The sequence below is a fragment of the Talpa europaea genome (genome assembly GCF_964194135.1).
Source record: "Talpa europaea genome assembly, chromosome: 12".
Taxonomy (NCBI): domain Eukaryota; kingdom Metazoa; phylum Chordata; class Mammalia; order Eulipotyphla; family Talpidae; genus Talpa; species Talpa europaea.
Window position 1 is genome coordinate 18,426,856 of NC_140079.1, and position 22,071 is coordinate 18,448,926.

Genomic DNA, 22,071 nt, shown 5'->3' on the forward strand with positions numbered 1-22,071 from the left:
CACAGAGAACTACATTTCCCAATCCCACTGCATTTAGGTGGTGCCAAGTGACAAGTTGACACCCACAAAATGTGAATGAAAATTAACCGCATCACTTCTGGGCCAAAGCAACTAAGATAAGGCGGTACTTTCTTCACATTTTCCTTCCTCTCTCCCCGACCAGAAGCATACGACAAAGGCACAAGGTAGACCAAGTCCCTGGGATAGCATGTGAAAGAAAACCCCCCACTAATCAAACATCCAGGTAGGTGGATGAGATGTAAACTCTGATTAGGATAAACCACTAAGATTGTGGTGAACTGTGGGGTCTATTCCAGTAGTGGTGTTTCTACTGTGAATACAGTAAGTCTGATACCGGCCCCTCACCAACCTTGTTGGAACAAGAGAAGAATCAAAGGAAGGACTTCCCCAGCACTGATATGGGAGACAAGCAAATATGTGAGATGTCAAGCAGCCAGGCCCATGGGAGCAGGCCTGCAGAATCCTGTGCTCGTGGTAACAGGCATGAGTGTATGGGTAGGGGTGCTGGGCTTCCTCAGTGGGTGCATAATGGTTGACGTCAGTATATTAAATGCAAAAAATGTATGTGCAGAGCAAGAAGGGACAGATATGTCAGAAGAAGTGAGTGGGACCACCCATCCAATTTTCTTAGAAATAGTTGAATAGAGTTTGGAGTTTCCACATAAACATGCTTCTTGCTGAACTGGCAAAGTTGGAGGTAGAAAAAGAGGAAGGGCAAAAGAACAGGTGCTGGAGTGTCCATCCCCTCCCCCTGACTTGTGGAGATTCACTTACTTATTCTTTAAGAATAATTTCAAACCTCACCTCTTCTGTGAAGCCTTCCCTGATTTCTCCAGATATAGCTGGTTGTGGCTTCATCCTTGTTCCAAGCATTCCACTCTCTCACAGCTCCCATCACACAGGATCAAGTTCCTGAGGACGGAGTCCTGGTCTTTGTAGTTCCTGAGTCTGTTGTGAGTACCTGGCACAGAACATGCACTGACATGGTTGGTGAATGAACAGAAAGAACCCAAAGCGGAACCCAAAGCTGAGGAACTCAAACTGAGGATGCTTGGGCACCTGGGCAGGCAATCTCAATTTTTACTTTGGTACCAGTAAAACATACAATGACATTTTTTCAGTTTACACAACTTTTATTGCTAAACACCATTGCTGGGGACTGATGTGGACATAAATATTTTCCCTCCGCCTCCTGGCCCTGATGACATTTCCCAGTGTAACCAGCACCATCAGGCTCTGCCAGCCAACTGCAGCCTACAGTTTTAGGGTGATCTTTCTTGCAAGCAGCTACCTGCCTGGGCTATACTGATTTGCTTGGACCCTGCCAGTGAGAGTCATAGCACCACCAGAGAGGCCCAAGAAAGTGAGGAGAATGGAACTCAGGAGGAAGAGGTGCCCCAGAGCAAAGGCTGGGGAAGGTCCAGATCTTCACTGGTTACTGAGGCCAGGTACGTGGAGGGTTCGTAGGAGCAGGGCAATGTAGGTCCAGTTTGGAGGGCCTCGGGACAGTGTCAGCTTTTTCTTCCTGGCAGTTTTCATGTCAATTGTCTTTTTTCTGGACCAACTGAGAAATCAAAAGGCAGAGAAGCCAAGAAGGAGCCCCACTGTACCAGGACAGTCCTGGCTATGAGGGATGTCTGTCCATCACGGTTGTCCCCAGCTCAGGGCCCAAGGAGAAGGAGTCTATGTTCCCTCACACCCTGCTTCTAGCCCTTGCATGCAGCATAGCCATGGCTGTCTGTGCTGGATCTGCTGCCAGCCCCAAGGAAGACTCACTTCCCTGAGTAGCTCCCAGAGACCCCTTCATCTGGTCCCTTGTGATCAGGTACATACTGTAGGCGCCAGGGTGGCACTGCTCCCTTGGAGTTCTGGGGCTGATTGATGCTAACTCACCAGGCTTCTGCAATTTTTGGAGAATCTTTAAGAATACATCTACTTCCATTTCTTGAATATAAAAATAAATTAAAATAAAATATGTCCCAAAGGCCTATGACCACCGAACAGCAAGTCCTCTTCACAGCGGCCAGCCTGGATAGCCGTGACACTGGCAGGAGGTCCGAGACAGGGCAGGATGCATGTGACATCAGCAGGAACAGCTTCCTGCCAGGGATAGTCCAGGCACTCCAACGGGGCAAGGTGTCCATCCCTGGACACAGTGGTATCACTGGGGCTGCCCGTGGTGCCCATTCCAGACTTGTCTCTGAGTCAGGATCAGAGAAGCAACAATTCCTGGTGTGAACTTCCAGGCCCTTCCTTGGGTTCTGTCTTCGCAATCTGTTATGAACACCCTTTAGAAACCTCCATGGTGGCCAAACTGTTGTCTCCAGGTGATTTCCAGTCTGGGGTTTGGGAAGAAGTAACCGCTCCCCTGGTTTCTGAAGACCCTGAGAGAGCAGCAAACACACATATACAAGCACACTCACACATACACACACACACACACACACGTGTACATGCACAGAGGCAGCAGACAGTGGAGGTGGCAGTAATGAAGGTGCCTGGTGGCCTTTAGCCCAGAGGATGTTGCAAATGGCCCGGTCACTTTGGCAGAGTCTTTACAGCAGCCAGTGCTGGGCGGTGGGGGAGGTCGGCTGCTTAGGATTTCCGGAAGCGCACCTCACTCTGAGAAAGAAGACAGGGAGAACGGGGTGAGGGTGGGCTGCATGGGCCAGGATCAAAGACCCCAAAAGTGGGTTTCAGAGACCAGTAATCAGCCCAGCTGTCACCTGTCACTGTCCCCCAAGGAAGAGCCCCCGCCACAATGTTTTTCTGGAGCAGCCCATCTGAGCTCTCCACACTTCTGCCTTGGCCCTGGCAGAAAAGGAAAGGGCAGGCATAGCATTCCTTGTTTATGGCTGAGATGCAGCCCCAGGGAAGGCAGGGGCTGGGTTCACAGAGGTGGGGGTAGATCCTGTTTCCTGATGCCCAGTTCCCATGAGACCAACTTCCTGTCAAAGAAGAGAGGCCATTCCATCACTCAGCCATCATTGGGGTGAGGAGAGTGACATTGGAGCCATCGTGCACCTAGGTCCACCCTTTTTCAACCCTCTGAGCTCTGCTCTGAGAAAGGAAAAAAGATCAAAGTACAGGTAACTGGCTTGACTCCAAGCCCAGTCTTCTGTATTTTCTGAAAACTTCTCCAAGTGAAGGAGAAGGGGCCTCTACTAAGACCCTAGGGAAAGCCTAGGCCCTCTTCCAGGTATCCAACCTTTAGAAGTCCCCAGCTTGCTGGGTGCAGGGCCCCGGGCAAGGCTCTCACCTCCATCTTGCTATAAATCCACGGGAGGACTTCTGTCACTTTGGTGTACACACCGGGCTTATTTCTCTGGCCACAGCCTGTGCCCCAGCTGGTGACTCCTGTCAGGTACCAGCGGTTGTTCTGCTCGCACACTAGGGGTCCTCCACTGTCTCCCTACAGGGAAGAGCAGGCACAACAGCAAGGTAGGAAAAGTGTCCTTGAGCAGGAAACATGGGCACTGATTCTCACTTCAACCCCAATACTCCCGCCTTCCCCGACTCCTCCAGATTTGCAACACCTGAGCCCCAGCCAGAAGCAGCCTAACCTGGCAGGAGTCTCTGCCTCCTCGCAGGTCCCCAGCACACATCATCCTGGGGGTAAGGTAGCTGTCATAGACCAGGTAGTCGTTGCACTTCTGGAAGTCAATGAGGCTGACCTGCACCTCCCGGAGGAAGGGGGATGTCTTCTCTTCAGTGAGGCAGAGGAGAGAAGAGTGGATGGGAAGGAAGAGAGACTCAGGACAGCTTTGTGGCCTGTTAGCTGCCCACCCCAGGACCCAGCCTTGCAGCATCTAGGAGTGGAGGGGACCATTCCCGGGGTTCACCACCCAGGACATAGGGCACATACACCCTTGCACCAGACACCTTTCAGGCTACCTTACACGTTGCACAAATATCACTCACTTGTTTTCAGTAACTATATGCCTTAAGGAGGGCAGGTCTTCCAAACCCATTTACTGATGGAGACCTTTAGGGCTGAAGAACTGATTTACCCACAGCCACATAGCTAGTCTGTTTTGGAATCAAGGTCAGAACTGCTACAAGACCAGTCGAAGACTGTCATCCCCACCCCTACCCCCATCATACTGGCACCTGCCCTTGGCCTGAGTCTACAGCTAGGTCAGCCAGGGATAGTGTTCTCCTGCCAAACTTCAACAATTCTATAGAGCAGGCATCAGACCAGGTCACTCTGTGGCCATGAGGAAGTGGGGCAAAGCAACACCACCGCATAATCTTGTTTAAGCACAGGCAAAAACAAGGTAAGTCACTATGCAAACCACAGAAAGACCAAGCCACCCCTCTCCCAGACAACAGGAGATGCTGTGTTTGCTTTACCCATTATTGCTTTAAACGCAGTCTATTCTGCACTTCTTTTAGAAGAGATTCTAAGACATCCAACCACAAAACTGCCCTGCTTCCAGAAAGCACCCAATCTAAAGAATTCTCCCCTTTTCTCACCCCTCCCAGCCTACACAAATTCTGTGATAAGTCCTTCCTAACACCCTACCCCAACCCCATGGTTCTCCAAGGTGTGTATTCTCCCTACCCTCAAGTACAGAGCCCGTCATCTATATACACTGACACATACCCACACACTCCACACAGACACACATGTATACAGCATACCACATGCATGCTCATGCACACGCACACACACAGTCTAGCATCTGTTTCTCACCATCTGTTTCCTTGGTCTTGCCAAAGCCCGTAATCCAGCAAGTCTCGTTGAGGCTGAAGGTCTGCCCATGCATGGGGAGGCAGGCAGGGTGGATGTGAGCTGCAACAAGACCTCAAGACATCAGTGCAGGGACCAGGCTGGAGTTGTTGGTGGGTGCCGGGGATGGAGGGCAAGAGTACTGATGTCCCAGCACCCCCTCCTTTTTCCTACAGTGGTCTGAATCTTCTAGGGCTTTGGATTGACCAGGGAAAATCTCAATCATTTATTTTGACCCTCTAATATTTGGTTGTTACTAAGGTTTGGTCCCACTGAACATTCTGATTTCAGGGGGTGTCATGGGAAGTTGCATATGCCTTGTAAGCACCTCAGTGCCAAGCTGATATAGGATAACTCTGGGTCTCTACCCACCCAGGGTGTCTCACCTAGCTAAGCCTCTTCCTCATCTGTCTATCAGAGAAAGGGGCAACAACAGGCTAAGTCCCAGATATTATGGGATAGTGCCTCAGTAGTCTATCCAGTCTAGTTTGGGGAGGCACTCATTGGCTGGCCAGGGCCAGAGGCTCTCCCGCCAGAGTGAGACAACCTCTTCAAACAGGGAGAGCACATTTCTGGAGGCATAAAGCATAAACAGCTGCTCACTTGCTCAGAAATATTTAGAAGGTACTAGTGTACATCATTTTCCAAACTCCCTCTAAGGACTGGTGTCCCTAGATGGACTAAGGCATCAACTGCAATTTGCAAAAGGAAACTATTAGTTGACAGAATGTTCTCAATTGTTTGTTATGCTCACTATATTTTCCTGCACCTAGAATAGTGATTGATATATACAAGGTACTAACGGGGGCGGGGGGGGGGAGAGAATGAATATAAATTCTCCTATACATTGGGCTTTAAACATTGGTGTCTACCACACTGCTAGAGAGTAAACAAACAAAAATGAACAGGATAGCAACAAATAACAAAAACTGCAAAACATGACTTTTTAAAATAGCCTATGCCCATTTTTGATATTTAAAAACATGTAACAGTTATGTATTCTCTTTTTGATGGGGGAATTATATTTATCAGTGAGTCTTCACAAGTTTTTCCTCAGATAATACTGTGACTTCTATGTGTTCACCTTGCCTAATGAGTTCAAGAAAATCTGCCGTGATTTGTAAACCAAAATCAGACCCCATGGTCTGACGGCAGGACTACATAGACCTGAGGTGGGATTCCCAGGTTGGAGGCCTGCCTCCTGCTGGTGCCGATCAGAGTCTGGAGAGGAACCGCTAAGTCTGAGAAACCTATGCAATGTCAAAATAGCTTTCATTTATCAAATTATTTATTTTGATTTAGAGTTCCAAATAATGTTTGGACTATAATATTAAGGGGACCTAGGGGTAATGGGAGGTGAATCTCAGTGTTAAGCAAAATGGGATCTATGTTTCACAAGGTTGAGAAAGTCTATTCTGGCCCTGCACATCCCCTGAGCCTTTTCTGTATGCATGAAGGGCAAAGCAGAGGCAGGGGGACACCATTCACCTCACCAGGCTCCACAGCCAGGCTGGAGGAGAGTGGAGGTCTTGTCAGCTGGTGGGTGTGGTCCTGTTCCACCCAACCAAGTTCAACTGGGTGGGCGTGGCTATGGGTCAGCCCAGCCCAGTCAAACCCCTTGAAGGTTCCTCCTCCTCACTCCACTCTGATGAACTAACTGCTCTGATTCATGACTGACATTACCTCCATAATTAATGCCGGGAAATACCAGCTCACAGACTCAGTCGGACTGCCTGTCTTTGTGTGTGTTACCCATTTTTTTCTACTATCAATTGCAGCTAAAGACCCTGCTATATAGTAGACACAATATTTGATAAGAAAACAAGCAAGTAGGCCTCCCTGGTGGCCTAGGGGTTAAGTTTCAGCGTTGTCACTGCTACAGCCTGAGTTCCATACCTGGCCAGGGAACTAACCTACATGTGGTGCAGCAAACCTCTCCTATCTCGCCTGCTGTGTATTTCACAGTGTATTTCAGTAGATCTGCCTGTTCTGCTCTGTAATCTGTCTCTGGTGAATCCTCTCACCTGAACCTCTGGGCTACACCCCAGTTCTTCTATCAAAAAAAAAAAGCAAATAAATGAATTCATGAATAAAGCCTTATTTGATGTCCTCCTGAGAACTGTGATAGCATTTCCTTTGTGTAGACTTTGATTTCCACCATGCTGAAGCTCTGGGGTCCCAACATAGGTCAAGAGTTGCTGCCAAGTGCAAGCCAGCCCAAGGGCAGCCAGGATGAGCAGGGTGGGGTGTGACAGGTGTTGATTCACTCACAAGACAGGGTCAGGGGCTTGGAGAGCCGCATGAGGGCGATGTCATAATCATCCTGCTCATCGGTGTAGTTGCCATTGATGATAATTTGGGAGATGGAGGCTGCCTCAGGCAGCTGGTGCAGGTTGCTGGTGCCTGCATACACCTTCCAGCCCTCCAGGATTTTCTCCCGGGTCCTGCAAGAGCCACAAGAGATCATGGGCCAGTTACATACCTAGCAGAGCCCACTGGCAGCATCTGCTATACACAGGCTTGGAGGCAGGAGGATGGAGTCCAGGAGTCCAAAACAATCCTTCACCACCCACCTCAACACCTCTGCCCAAACCACTCTGAACTAACCACTCTGCACCTTACAATAATAAGAAGGAATGAGTAAGACCTCAGTGAGCATTCACTCCACTGTCTCCTCCACACACCACTGAGGACCAAGTGGGGGTGCTGAAAATATCTCTATGGCATGAGCCTCAGCAGACTCAAAATGACCCTCTAAATATGCATTCTGGAGGCACCAGTGCCCCTGAGGTCTGGTCCAGAGCCCCTTCAAGTCCACCATCTCAAAGGAACAAGCCTGGCTGGTGACTGTCAGCCACACTGTCTTCTCTACAGGCCCCATACCTCAATTTCCTGATTTCGTGGGCTTCTCCCCTATAAGTTACAGATGCAGGAGGCAACAGTAAAACCAAAGCTGCTTTATTTCACTGTTCTTCAGAGGCAGGTTCCTCCCAAGTCCTTCCTGCTTGCCCCACTCTCCCTAGGGGCCATATCAATGGCATTTTCTCATTCTGGGCCTAGCTCAGAACAAGTAACTCCAACTCACATTCCCAGAACTAGATACCAACTGCAGATTGTGACCCATGATAGCCAGGCTCACAACAAGCCCTCCTTTATGGAGAGAGGACTCAGTCTGCCCTCAGCCCTTCCTGGGAATTCCCAGTCACAAAGCCCCACACCCAACTTCAAATCACCCACCCCCTCCGGCACTCACACGAAGAAGCAATGAGCAGCAGTGAGCACCCACTGGGCGTCGATCAGCGTGCCCCCACAGATGTGGGTGGTGCCGTAGTGTAGACTCACTTGCCAAGGCCACTTGTTTTCTGGGGCCAGCGCCCCTCCCACGATCCGCCCTGTCATGGCCCTCAGTCCACAGTCTGGGGAGGAAGCAGAGGAGACATGTTCCCAGAATCCAGGGCAGTCTTGGGCAGCCCTGTCCTGAAGCCACTCACTCACCATGGATATCACTTTGTCACTTAATTTCATGTGGCACCACTATTTCCTGACAAAGCAGAGCTCCCACATGGTGAGTAAGCTTTCTGGGATCATCCAATGGGAAGTGTGACCCTAGACAGGTTCCTTTTCCCTACCGCTCATTCCTTTCTTCATTCATTGACAAATGCTTACTAAGTGCCCAATGGGCTGGGTGTGGTGCTTAGCACTACTATGGTAACCATCAGCTGTTTGGGGAAGGAGACCAAATCTAACACGACCCTTGATAAGCACTGTGATGGGGATCTCTGTGATTTCAAAATGAATGAGAAGCTTCTCATGATGCACAGATGGGTTTGTGCCTGCATAGTTCCACATAGGTCATTTAGTGCTACCAGGGACCTAACACCCCAAGGGAACAGTTTTAGCATGTTCCAGAGTAATTCATCCCCGCCCCCCACCCAAATCATGGACAAGAAGCAAGTTTGTTCAGATGTGTGTTTTTTCCTTTCTGAAGGGAGGAAGTGAGGAGCCAGCAGTGGTCTGGGGGAGGGGCACTCCATCCATGGCACTGTGCCCAGCCTGCTCAGGGGAGTGGTCCCACCCTGGTCAGTACTGACAGCATAGCACTACTGCAATGATTAATAGCCTGGGTGTTATTAAAAGGTCTTCCAACAACAAGTATTGGAGAGGATCTGGAGAAAAAGGGTCCTCTGTTGGTGGAAATACTAGCTGGTATAACCATTACAGAAAGCACTCTAGATTTACCTTTAAAAAACTAAAATTGGAAATGCCATATGACTGAGCAATCCTACTCTTGCACATATCTACACAGAATATGAGACCATCAACACAAATTCCATAAATTCCACAATATTCATAGCAACATTATTTACAATTGCTAGGACATGGAAGTAGCCTAAATGTCCACCAACAGACATTTAGCAAGAAGATGTGGTCTATCCAAACCATGGAGCATTGTATAGTCACAAGAAAGAATGAGATGCAGCCCTTTCAATAAAATGGAGGGAATTTGAGAGAATTACATGCAGCAAAGTAAGTCAGAATGATAAATACAGGATATTTAAATAGAAGAAATTCAATAGCCTAAAACACTTTCAAACACCAGCGGATGCCAATAAGCACCCTAAGGACTCTGAGTTAAGGGGAGGGGATGGAAAGAGGATACAAGGGATGGTGTTGGGGGGAAATAATCTTAAAGATTCTAGTAAAAAAATAAATTAAATTTAAAAAGACAGGCACAGTGCTTTGCATACAAATGAACCCAGGAAATATTGGCTCTAGATCTGAATCTCTATCTAGTTTCATATCTATTTATACAGGTGCCTTAAACTGGCCCAGACCTGCTTTTCCAGGTCTCTGACCCCTGCCCAGAATCTAAGAGACCTGAATGACTTCCTTGGTATGAGCAAGGTTCTAAGTTGGGCAGTCAGGAGAAAAGGAAATGCTACGCCGGGACTGTCCCTGCTGACTTACAAGGACCCCATTCCCTGGAGCAGACCTGCTAAGTAAGCCCTTCTTCCTGACTTGGACCTCCAGAGCTGGCCTTCTCCCCCAGAGGAATCCCACTCCACTGCCCCCACCCCACAGAGGTCACAATCCAGGAGGAAGAGCATCTTCTTACGGGAACACTGGAGAGAGATATAACGCTGAGAAGGGCACCGAGACCTGCCAGAGGAGACACAAAAAATGGGAAAAAGGTATATTAGTCACCTCCTCCAGGAAGCCTTCCCTGATTGAATCCTATCCCATTTCTTTTGCACAAGAAGATGGCGATTCTGACCTTCTCTCTCTGAGTGGGACAGGCCCTTCCAGTGCTTTCTCCTGTGCAAACCATCCCCATGCTTCTCCCTACCCTCCAGTTTTCCTATCTGTTAAGTCTTTCCCCCTAACTCCTCCATCACAGAGGCTGCAACAGGGTCAGGCTGCATTACAAAGATGACAGATGAGGAAGAGGCCCAGGAGACTGACCATTTCTCCCGGATGGAGCTCCTATCCCTGATTACCTGGCAGCCCCTGCTGCTCTGCCCCTCCCCCTTCTCACTCCCTGATGCTCCCCATCCCAAGCCCACTCCCTACAGCAGCTTTCAGTTCAAACACCTGGCTCATTGGTGGTTCTGAGGTTAATTATCTCTGGCAACAAAGCAAACTCTTGGGGGCACCCCTGACTTCAAGGTTCCCCCTTCACCACACCTCAACTGGGAATTTTTAAGTCAGGAAGCAGGTAGTGCATGAGGATGCTTCTGAGGTCCCTGACATTCATGATCACACCTGGAAGCTGGGTCCCACGGAAGGACCAAGGGAGAGGCACTTCTTGATTTAGAGTCACCTGTACCCCCACCCCCTGCTCATAGACAGGTAACTTGACCCACTCCACCACACCTGTAGAGGCTTTCCTGGATAGTAGAGTTGTATTCAGAGATTGCAAAACTGTTGGTAAAATCCCGATAGGTCACCTCTGCTGTCCGGTAGGCACTGTAAGGGAAGGGGGGTGTGAAAAATGAGCCCCTTGGAAGCAGAATTCATCCCATCCCCAGCTGGCACCAGAGTCCTGGCTACCTGGCAAACAGGCAGGCCAGAGGCTATCAGGGCCCACCAGTGTGTTCCGCCACTGAGCCCCACTATTTGCTAGCCTACCAGTTTTCAACACATGGTCCCCACCCTACTGGCAACATTAGCACCACCTGGGAATTTGTTATAAATGCAAATTCTTAGGCCCTGCCCCAGACCTACTGGACCAGGAACTCTGGTTCTGTGTTTGAACAGGCCCTCTAGATGATTCTGATGCACTCTCAATTCAACAACACTGATCTAGCTCTTTTCTTTCCAAACTGTGATTCAGAGACTAGCAGGAGCAGCAGCAGCACCCCAGACTAGCTGAGTCAGACTTTGCATGTTAAAGATTCCCTTGTTATAGATCTGCACGTTGGAGTTGGAGAATCCTTCACTGGCTAGCTGGACCTCAACCAACAGTGTGCAAAAGAATCACCTGGGGTGTCGTATCTGCTGAACTGTCCTAGTCCCAGAGATTCTGAGTTTTGGGTCATTTTAACAAGCATTGCACATCATTCTGATGTGGGTGATCCATGAACCACTACCTGCACAGAACAGGTGTGCACTTCTAGAAGATGGAAACTCCTTGCATGAGAGTGCTCCCTTGCAGGTGCTGTTCCTCTACCTAGGGGCCTCCTCCACTTTCTGCTCCCCTCCATGCACAGTTCAAATACCCTTACGGCTACACACTGCATTGTGCTGTAAGCATTGGTTCAAGCCTCCCTTGCCCACACCATATCAGAGGTTCTCCAAAGGCAGGGATCTTGTCTGTTCCTTTGTGTCTGAGTGCCACACATAATAAAAGCTCAATAAACGTCCTGTGAATAAGCGACACTGCACCAATGCCCCAGGGAGGCCCAGACTTTCATAAAGTCACACAACTCAGTGATAAAAGATGTACATCATCTTCCAACTAGATCACCAGATTCTCTTTCACAGGCTGGGACTCGAGGCTGAGGTGGGGGCAGAGAACTGGTTCTAGTTTCCTAAGCCCTAGTTTCCTAGGTGAACCTTCTATAGAGAGCCCACCATATTCTAAACCGTTGTCCCCACAACCTCATACACATTGGTGAACCCCAAAAGTACTTGGTTTGAAAACTCAGGCCTGGAGGGAAGCTGGAGATTACTATGTGGCCTGCAAATCAGAGACTCCTTCAAGCAGGAGGGTTATTGCTTCCCCATCAGTGTTCCACCCCCCAGCATCATCTTTAAATCTTTAGAGACAAAGAGCCTTATGATTTTACCTGGTCATACGTGCTCTTCTAGTTCGCTTGAGGAATTCTAGCTCAAACCACACTGCTAAAAGTCCACTGAGGGAGTCACATAGCCTTAGCTGTGAGAAGGTGGCCTACCCACCTCATAGGGCCATGGGACCTTAAATGTGGCAAGGGACACAAGCATGCCTTGATGCAAAGAACCAGACAGTAGCTGTGTGACTCTACTGCAGATCTACAACATACGTGGGCCTCAGGGAAACAGCTTGTCCTAATCTGTAAGATCCCAGAGCCACTGTCCCTAAACCAGTGTCCCAAACCAGTGACTTCAGCCCTGGTCCCCAGACCTTTTGTATATGAGGTCCCTGCAAAGAACCTGAGACGTCCCTGCAGCTGGGACCCTTGGGGGTTAGGGGTGGGAGGTGGGGGAGAGGTTTACTTCTCAAAGCCCAGCTGTTGGCATGTCTTCTCTGAGTAGGAGTCATTCCAGTTGTCACTGCAGACAGGAAGCCACTGATGGGAGGATCCAGAGTAGACTTTAAGCAGAGACCTGTCCCAGTCAAACCTCACTGCAGGGAAAGAGAAGGGCAGAGCAGATCCTCAGCATCCACAAATCTTCACATTCTTGGAGAATAAGCTGAGCAAGATCTGAGGTGCTCCTGTTTAGAGGTTCCCGGGAAATGTCCAGAGATTGGCTGGGAGTTGATGGTCATCAACCAGTGCTCAGAAGTCCAGTAAGGGCAGAGCCTGTGACAGGACCCAGGGGCCACTGTGGCTGAAGGGATGAGCGTGGCCAGGAGTTGTCACCCTGAAGGGGCAGTAATGTGCCCAAATGAGAGTGACAAGGGGAATTAGGTCTGCGATCTGAGTGCTAATCATCAGGCTCCGTCACAGAAGGACATGGTCACAAGTAAGGTCACACTCAGACACACAGTTGGATTGGCGAGGCCGCCCACATCAGGGATATACGTAGACAACCATGCAAAGCCACTGAGGACCAGAACTCAAAGAGAGCTTTGTGCTCAGCTAGACCAGCCATTTACAAATTGGCTTTCATGACACGATAGGGATGGCATGTCTGAGGTCATGTGCTGGACAAAGAGGAGGCATATGTGGACAGGACTTCGGACCCCAATCCTGCCTCCAGTCGGAGCAGCTCTGCTTTGCTCACAGATCTTATTTGAGAACAACTAATCTCGTCCAAGTCATTTAGTCTACAAACTAGAAAACTGAAGCCCAGAGAAGGCAAATGACTTGCCCCAAGTCACACAGCACTTAAAGTCAGGCTTCATGTTGAATTTCATACTGGCTAGTACCCAGATCCTCTGGTTCTCTGTCCAAGACTTTCTATTTGAATTTGCACCCCAGTTTGCAGTCACCAGAGTACACACTCATATATGCACACACACTCACACATGCACACACACTCAGACATGCACCCAAGCCCAACGTCCTTACCACAGCCCAGCTCGTCACTCTTCAGCTTGCAATCCACTACCCCATCACAGCGCACAGCATTCCGGGGGCAGCTCTCAACCGGCTCTTTGTACTTGATTCCTGTGTGACCACGCCAGAAATAGACTAGAAAAAGAGGAACAGACAGCTGGGTCATTGCCAGCCCCTGAGAGATAAGACACTAAGTAGCCCAAGGCCCTGGGGGTTCTGAGACACCGACCTGCAATCCCTCTTGGACTCTGGGGTTCTCGTCCCCCATCTGTATGGAGAGAAAGGAATGCTCCAGAAAGCTCCCTAGAGAATTCCCTCTAGGAATGCTCCAGAAAGCTCCTGCAAGCAGGGCAGCACCAGGCAGACTTGAGCAGCCACCCAAAGAGATAGAGAAAGAGAAACAGGGCGAGAGGGAGGGAGGTGTAGAGGTGGGTGCTACTTTGGGAATGCTCCTGCCTTACATGCTGGCCAGAGAAACCACTCCTCCAGTATCCCGGAGACCCCTTCTTAGAGACCCTCTGGTATCTCTTGTCTCTGTGCTCCATGGAGTCACAGCAGAGAAATTTCTATATCCCATCAAATACACCCAAGTACTGCCTGTCCTGTCTTCCCAAAAGCTGTACTCCACCTTAGCATCTCCTGGAGTTTCTTCTTCCTCCTCGCCCCTGCAGGGGATGTCCCTTAGGCCCCCTCTGCCTCATTACTTGTCTTTATGCAGGTAAATGTTTTCCATTCAACAAGCAACTGTAGGTGGCTAAATCCCAAGTGCACAAGCTTTCCACACCTAATGTGAAGGTCAGCTTTATCATCCCCTTGTCTCTAACACCTATTTGTTCCAAACTAGGAACTCTTATCCCTCCTGCAAGAGACACTTCCCCTTGGATGCCTAGGAAAGCTGAGTTCTAACTCCTCACCTGCCTCTCTCCCTTAACCGACACTTCAGCCCCAATCCCCCACATCTCCCCTGGTCCCACCACGCTCTGAGTCACCAAGGTGGAGGCCAATTTGTGTGTCTGCTCCTTCCTTCCTAATGTCTTGGTCTTCCCCTCCCATACGCTGAGCACTGAACCTCTAGGGAGCCCCGGGCTGTCCTGCTCAGAATGTTCATGAAATCGCAATTGAGGGGCCAGCCTGACATGTAGTGGAGAGAGCTCTGGCTGGGGAGCTGTGGGCCAGGGCAGTAGTCCTGACCCCACTATGTAGCTACTCCAGCAGTGCACGTGTCAAACCACCTGCCTGGCCCTGGGAGGTCCAGAGGTCAGAGGACTCAGGAGATGAGTGTGAAACCACACTGAGGGTTATGACTCCATATAGGAGCCACCCTCAGGTGCCATCTCACCCACCCATGGGCTATTTCCTATTACTCTCTGTGGAATGCCGGGGTGGCCCCAAAGCAGGAGCCATGTGTGGGACAGGGGTAGAGCAGGACAGCGAGTCCCGGCTGGGGGCTCACCTCGATGCCTGTGGCAGGCTCTGTGCTAAAACCTTTACCTGCATCATGACAGCAATGGTCCCACCTTGTCAGGCAGGTGGAGAAACTGAGGCCCAGGGAGTGAATTTATTTTTTTTTTGGTTTTGTCTTCTCGGTTTTTTTTTTTTCAGTTATTTCTTTTCTTACATCATTGTTCACTTTTGTACAGTATTTGATTTCTCTGCTCAAGTGTGGTCCCATAGTTCTCCCACCACAATAGCAGCAGTGATCCATCACCATAATCCCTTGTGCTCTTCCCCCGCCTGACCTGACCCCTTACACTCCCCCTCCCTTGCTGTGTGCCTTGGTCTGTTTGGTCTGCTTGCAGGTTTTGTCTTTTTCTTGACCTTTGTTTAGTTTCTCTATATTCTAGGAAGTGAACTAATTTTCTGATGTTAATTAAGGCCAAAAACACTTGGCCTTAATTATTTCCAGCAACATTTGCCAGGAGACTGTAATGTCCCTGAGGACAGGACAATACAATGTGTTTCCCCTTTGGCTGCCTCCTAAGGTTTCCCACTTGTTGGGTTTATAGTGGGCTCCCTGGCAGAGAGCCCTGGGCTATGTCCTGAGTATCTTTTCCAAAGAGAAGAGGAAACTCAAGGAGTTCTGAACCAACAAATACTTTATCCCACTGACTGAAAATGCCTAAGAGACTTTTCCTAATCTATTTTATGTTCATTTTCTTTAGTTACTAGCATTTTTAGAGTGGGGTTTGGGGTCAAGCACTGTGCCATAATCTCTTTTATCCCCCATAACCCAGTGAAGTCTTTATGAGATCAACTTAATTCATTCAATGCAATAAGTTGAATGAATGAATGAATGAATTTAACCCTGCTTGCCCAAGTAAGCTGCAAGATAACTAGCATTGGTGGGACACAATCCCTTGTTCCCCTGACTTCTCTTAACCCACTATCTCCCAGGGGCCTGGGCACCCCAGTCCTAGGTCATTTACAAGAGTACCCCTCTGTGGACACAGTAGCCGGGCAAGCGTGTTCCCCATTCCTGTCACCCTGCTACGTGCCCCCAATCCCAGATACCATTCCACCCAGCAATGGCCAGACCCCACACCCCCACCCTGTCCCTCTGTTAAACTCACAGAGAATGATGAGTGATGTCACAAGGGCGATGAGAAGGAGGACACATCCGATAAGTGGCAGCTGCTTCTGGCCCTCTTGCCAGGTGAACTTGGGCAAGCTGATACCTACGAGTGGGGCAGCAGCAGGGGAGGATGAGGATGTTGGAGAGGAGTCTGGCATGGAAGAAGAGGGAGAAGGAAACAAGGCTGGCCCGTGAGGGCCCGTTAGGATCTCTCCACCCAGAGGAAGGGCCCTCCTCACCTCACTCCAAGCACTTCCTTTTATTGGGCATCTACTCTGGATCAATCAGTTCACATTATCTTATTTAATTCTCACAGCATCTGTGAGCTGGGTGGTCTTATGCCCATTTTATGGATGAAGAAACTGAGGTTTGTGGAAGTTAAATAACTTGATCAAGATTACTTGGTTAGTGAGTGGCAGAGTAAGGGTTCAAACAAAGTGTGTGTGATTCCAAAGGTCCCTGCAACAAAGTGCATCACCAACCCCTGGAAGGGCAAGAATGTGAGGTGTGCCCCAACTCTGGATGTTCCTCCAGGCCTGTTTATGTGGTGGTAGGGTATAGGGTAAGGTAAAAAGTATCAGGCTTTTCTGCCCTCCCACCATTAGGATAGATGACGGAAACTTGTGGTCCTGAATGCATGCCTGATGGCGGGCACCTGGAGTAGGGTGTGGGCGTAGGTAGATGGGATTCACCTGGGCTAAGACTGGGCTTTTAAGGGCGGCGTCACAGGGACGCCAGCAGAAGCTGAGAGAAGAAGAAAAGCAGAGAGAACGCCAGAGAGCCCAGATAGAGTGAGGATTTGCTGGGGGCTGGAGGACTGCCAACCTCCCGGCCCCCCAGCACCCCTGCCTGCCATGTGCCTGGTAAATCTAAATGAAAGACCTGCAAAAGCCACTGTGGACTCTGACTCCTCCTTTACCCGGTCTGTTGGATCAGAAAACCTGCTCAGTGCCCTGTTCCTGCCTTTACATAAGGGCAGTCTGAAGTCTAGGACAAGAGGAGGGCCAAGTTGGGATGGGCATGCTACTATTTCCTTAAGGCCAAAGCCATTCCCATTCAGCAGCTCTGACTTCCTAGCAGCTGAATCAGATAAGCCACAATTTGGAAAGTTGGGGGTGGGAAGCCTGCCTTGTCACATTGCCCCCTCTCCTCCTCCACTCACAGATGGACTCACTGATCAGGACCCTGCTCACACGCTGCCCCCAGCAAGGCAACAGCCCAAGAACCATGGTCTCTAACCAGGAGTCCTTGCTCTTGAAATCTGCCCTCTGACAGCGCAGCCTCCAAACTTTCACTTGCTTTATACCTTTACTCCATTTCCCCCCAATTTTCCTCTGTCTTGCATTTGCTCCTTTTGGTGCCCACCCCCCCCACCCCAGTTCCTTCACTGTCTACCACAGAACATTCCCCCTTCTTCCCACACTCATTATCCCAGGGGTAGAGGAGGCACAGATAGTCCCAGCTCATAGCGCAGAGATTTTCTTCCCACCCTTGGGCTGCTTTCCTGTTCCTCTTGCTTTCCCTGCTGCATCCCCCTTACCTGGGCTCTCCCCAGAGGCCCTGGTGGCTGGCGCTGACCTAGCAGGAGCTGTCCGGACTGGCACGGCTCCCACCGGTACTGCTCTTACAAGGTACACTCGTGTTGGCGAGGCTGTTACGGAGGCTGATCTGGTGGATGATGACCTGCCTGATGATGACCTGAAAGGCGATGCCCGGGCCGGCGACGCCTGTCCTGGGGATGCCTGGGCTGGAGACGTCCTTGCTGGGGAAGCATTCTGGAGGCAGAGTGAAGGGTATCCTTAGGTTGTTTCCCTGACACCCCACCCAGCTGTCAGGCCTGCTGAGCTAGGAGATAAACGGGGCAATTGGCTGGGCAGGGGCGGAGGCCCTGGCCAGGGAAGCATCTGAGAAGAAAAGAGCGCAAAGATGGAATGAAAGCTTAGAGTTGTCCCCAGCTCCCCACAGTGCCCCATCACAGGGACCTGCAGAGGTGGGCAGGGGACAATGGACCATCTTCCCTGGGGGGTTTGGCTACATGTGTCTAGGGATCCCCAAAGAAGAGGATCTGGACCCTCACTCTGGAGGTGACTTAACACATGCTCCCCAGTGAGGGAAGTAACCTTTTCTGCCTCTTCACTTCCCTGGACTTTCCTACAGCCTGCCCTTTTTCCCAATGCACATGTGTTAGACTATAAGACATCAATCTTACTATAAGCTGCCATCAAAAAGTGTGAAAAGCACTACTTCATAAAAGCCCTGACCTGCCTTGTACCTCACCACTCTCTCAGCAACACCACAATTCACACACACGCGTGCTGCACGCATATACATGTACACATGCAGGCGCACACACACATCCATCCCTCACGGAAACCGGAGAGGCAAGATGCAGGAGATAGGTATCTGCTGGGGTTCGACTCCACCACTCTTGGACAAGATGCTTAACCTTACTGAGCTGCAGGTGGAGTAACTTATTTAGCTTTACTACTTCAATATATAGTTAGAGAGAACTTACTAAGTGCTTTGTATATATTTACTCATTAATCTTCAGAACAACCCTCTGCAGTAGGAACTCTTATTACCCCCATTTTGCACAGGGGGAAAGAAGCAGAGAGATAAGTAATTGTTCAAGCTCTCGTAGCTAGAAAGAAGCAGGACAGGGATGGAAGTCCAAGACATGGACTCTGGAGGCCGTGCTCAGCACCACGGATCCCTGCTGCCTCCTGAGGATAAGGCAGCAGGGGGTCATAGCAGGCAAACAGTGAATTTTAGTCCCATTCCTGGGAGAGGGAGCTGATAGGCAGTCAGAGCTGATCAGAACAGCTTGAGCAAATTTTGCTGTCTGCAAAGCCCTGGTCCCTTTTCCCAGTTTAGGCTCTCCTCTCCTCCCTCCGGCACCTTCCAAAGATCTCTCTGCCCTCCGTACTCCAGCTCTGCTTCTTAAGCCCCTTCTAGAAGTCCTCAGAGCAGGGCGAGGGCCATAGGAACTGACCTGGCCCAGAGGCCACCTCTAACCCTCATTATAATTTCAGCTGAGAACCACTGGTTGCTTGGGAGGGGCTGGCCTCAGGGGAGCACCAGGAATGGTGGGGAAGGCATGCCTGCATTGCACTGAGGCAAAGCCAACAGGGCTGTGCTGAGGAGACAGAGGCTCCAGACCTCTGGCATCTGTTTCCATTCCTTACCTAACTCTGTGCTTAAAAGCATTTGACATTATTACCAGCAGCCCAGCGATTACAAAGTCCCCCTCACTAGAACATCCAGCCCAAGTGAGCACCATCATCCCTACCTACTGTGCTTTTTTTTTTTTTCCAATTCCTGCTTCTAAGAGTTGGAGATAATTGGCTTGATCACTTTCTCATTTTTCTGGGGGCTTTGGGATGAATTCAAGTTGGAATCTTGAGCTTCTGACCCACTTGGCTTGCCAGGGGCAAGGAACAGGAGAAACTATCCCTGAGAGGGACTGAGGCAATTGCTGGATATGGGCACATACACACAAGTCCCGATGCTCCAACTGCATGTGTGTAGGGAACTGAAGGCAGCTGCTATCCCAGATGACCAGAGCAGACTTTCCTCCCTATTGTCCAGAACCAGATTTCAGATAGAGAAGACTAGGTAGGCCCTGGAAGCTTCAAGGGGAACAGGACTGGGGCTGGGAGCAAAGAGAGGTGGTAAGCGGCCATGATGAAATACAGAATGCATAATGAAGAGCAACGCTTTGGAGTTAGGTGGCCAGGGTACCAATTTTAGGTCTAGCAAGGTCACCTTAAATAAGCCACTTTATTTTTTCTCTTATTGCTTCTTGGCCTTTTGGTTAAGATCAAGTGTAGTATTTTTTTCTCTTTCTTAATCTGTAGAATATGATTAATAATTCTGAAAATTCAACAGATAAAACAGGAAAACCCAGGCACATACCTGGCACACACAGCAGCTTCACAGGAAGTGATTATTTCTCTGCCCTTTTGCGCTGGCACATACAGCACCAGCCGTACAGAGATTTAAGTCATAGGGCGTGACCAATAGGCTGAAAGGTGGTGTGAGCTCATTTTAGGAAGAAAAGAGGGTGCTGGATAAAAGTCAGACTAATACCCCTTCCTGAGAGCCCTCGTAAAGCTCTGTGCTCCCACCAGCGGTAACCTGCCTGAGCCTTGGCAACTGCCCAGCACCCTGGCATTGTAGCACCCTGACCAGGCTGCCAGGCCTCCCTCCACCGTTATGTTTACTCTATAATTCTTCCCCAATCCAGGGGGAATTGTCATAATCTAATACAATAAAATGGTAACAGCACACATATGTATGGTACTAGAGTTCACAATAAAAATTCCTCATCTATGGCCTTGTGAAGTCCTCCCTAAGAGGTTGGTAATTTTAGAAACCCATTTTACAGATAAGGAAACTAAGGACCAGAGCTCAGATTGCCCAGAATTAAATAGTCAGGATTCTCCCCAAGTCTGAGTGCTTTCGATCCCCTGCCTTCTGTTGTCAGCAGCAAGAGCCTCAAGTTCAATCTTCTCCCTGAATTTTCTGCACAGGGCTCTTGCAGCCCTGAGAGTGCCTCAGGGAGTCTTGGGGTGGGACTGAGCGTTCCCATAAGGGTCTTGTAGAACTTTCCAGTGGGAACCACAGTTGGGCCCTGTGGACTTTCAGGAACCCTAGGGATGGGAGCCCCAGCAACACAGTTGTCACAGAGCTGGTGACTCTGGACAAGCGATTTAACCTCTGACATCTTGGTTTCCTTCTCTGCGAGGTGAGTCAGTCCCCAGGTCATAGCATTGTAGTGATAGATGAGACATGTCAAGTGAGGACTTGGCCACCATTAGCTTTGAAGGTGGGTGCTTGTTTATCTGTTTAAGATCTGGGCTTGAAATAGAAGCATCTGTGTTGAAATATGACTGCATCTATTCCTAACTGGGTCACCTTGGGCAAGTAAGGTAACACTTGAGTGTCTGTCTTCATGTAAGATGGTACTCATCTTGCCTCCTTACCCCAGATAAACACACAATAAACACAAGAGCCTGCTCTATCAATGTGAATCACCACAGTAGAGGTAACAGCCCATTGGGCACCTTACTTGATACAATTTCAACCTCAAAACAGCTCTTTGCAGTTGGTGCTATTGGCCCATTTTAATAGATTTTGAAATTAAGGCCTGAAGGGGTTAGGAACATGCCCAGACGCACACTCAAGTAAGAGGAAGGACTTGGATTCTTACCAGACCTGCTACAAGCAAGTTGCCTGGACCAACAGTACTCAGATGTTTGCAGTAACATCCTTCATTTCTTCAGGGTTTATAATTTGCAAAGTGCTTTCATGTGATTTGCGTGATTTTTACAAAGTTCCTAGTTAGCCAGCTAGACGGGAATTATCATTCCCACTTTATACATGATGAAAGAGGGGTTCAGAGGGACTAAACTGCATGCCAACAACCCCTAAACTGACTGGTGGTCTTGTAGGGACTCTAGCACAATCTTCTGATTCCCAGTCAACAGTTCAGGCTGTTTCCACCTGAGCAGGACCCATGACCTGGATGTGTTACCCCATGATGATGGGAAGGAATAGAGGGACCAGGACTGAAGGAGAGGGGGCTGATATGTGTGCAGGCAGCAGAGGTCCACAGGAAGATCTGGAGGAGAGGGATGTTTTGTGAGGCCGGAGCACTGGGCAGGAGTCAGAGAGGGGACTGGCAAAGCACAGGATGGTGGAGAGCCAGGGATGGCCAGAAAGGCAGAGAGATCTCCTGTCCCTCACTCCATTGTAGGCAAGTCCAGAATTGCCCACACATAGCAGAGGATGTCGGGAAACAGGGAGGAGAGACTCCGGGGAAGTGAGCTCCAGGATTCAGTCAGGAAACTGCATGGGTCCCTCTTCTCCAGGCCTGGAGGGAGGTTGTACTCTATACATGGCTGGTATGGCTGTGTCCTAGGCTCAGCACCGGGGAGCCAGGAAGAGTGGGAAGTTTCCAGCTGGACTTTTAAAACTGTTGACTCTGAGCCTCAGGAGCCACTACAAAGTCTTCCCAGGGTTGGGAAGTGTGGGGTGTA

The 22,071-nt window shown here is 49.7% G+C and overlaps 1 protein-coding gene across 1 annotated transcript in view; it reads right to left on the reverse strand.

Moving 5' to 3' along the window:
* Positions 1-2,616: 2,616 nt before the first annotated feature.
* Positions 2,617-22,071, reverse strand: part of TMPRSS13 (transmembrane serine protease 13) — a gene marked incomplete at both ends in the record, with an annotated part of 65,637 nt that continues 46,182 nt past the window's right edge. The window contains 13 exons of the mRNA XM_084249834.1: positions 2,617-2,643; positions 3,281-3,433; positions 3,585-3,727; positions 4,718-4,816; positions 7,025-7,197; positions 8,007-8,169; positions 9,870-9,913; positions 10,628-10,720; positions 12,452-12,581; positions 13,471-13,593; positions 13,688-13,726; positions 16,029-16,133; positions 17,571-17,805. Coding sequence (XP_084105960.1) covers positions 2,617-2,643; positions 3,281-3,433; positions 3,585-3,727; positions 4,718-4,816; positions 7,025-7,197; positions 8,007-8,169; positions 9,870-9,913; positions 10,628-10,720; positions 12,452-12,581; positions 13,471-13,593; positions 13,688-13,726; positions 16,029-16,133; positions 17,571-17,805 — 1,527 coding nt within the window. The remainder of the gene's footprint in view (positions 2,644-3,280; positions 3,434-3,584; positions 3,728-4,717; positions 4,817-7,024; positions 7,198-8,006; positions 8,170-9,869; positions 9,914-10,627; positions 10,721-12,451; positions 12,582-13,470; positions 13,594-13,687; positions 13,727-16,028; positions 16,134-17,570; positions 17,806-22,071) is intronic.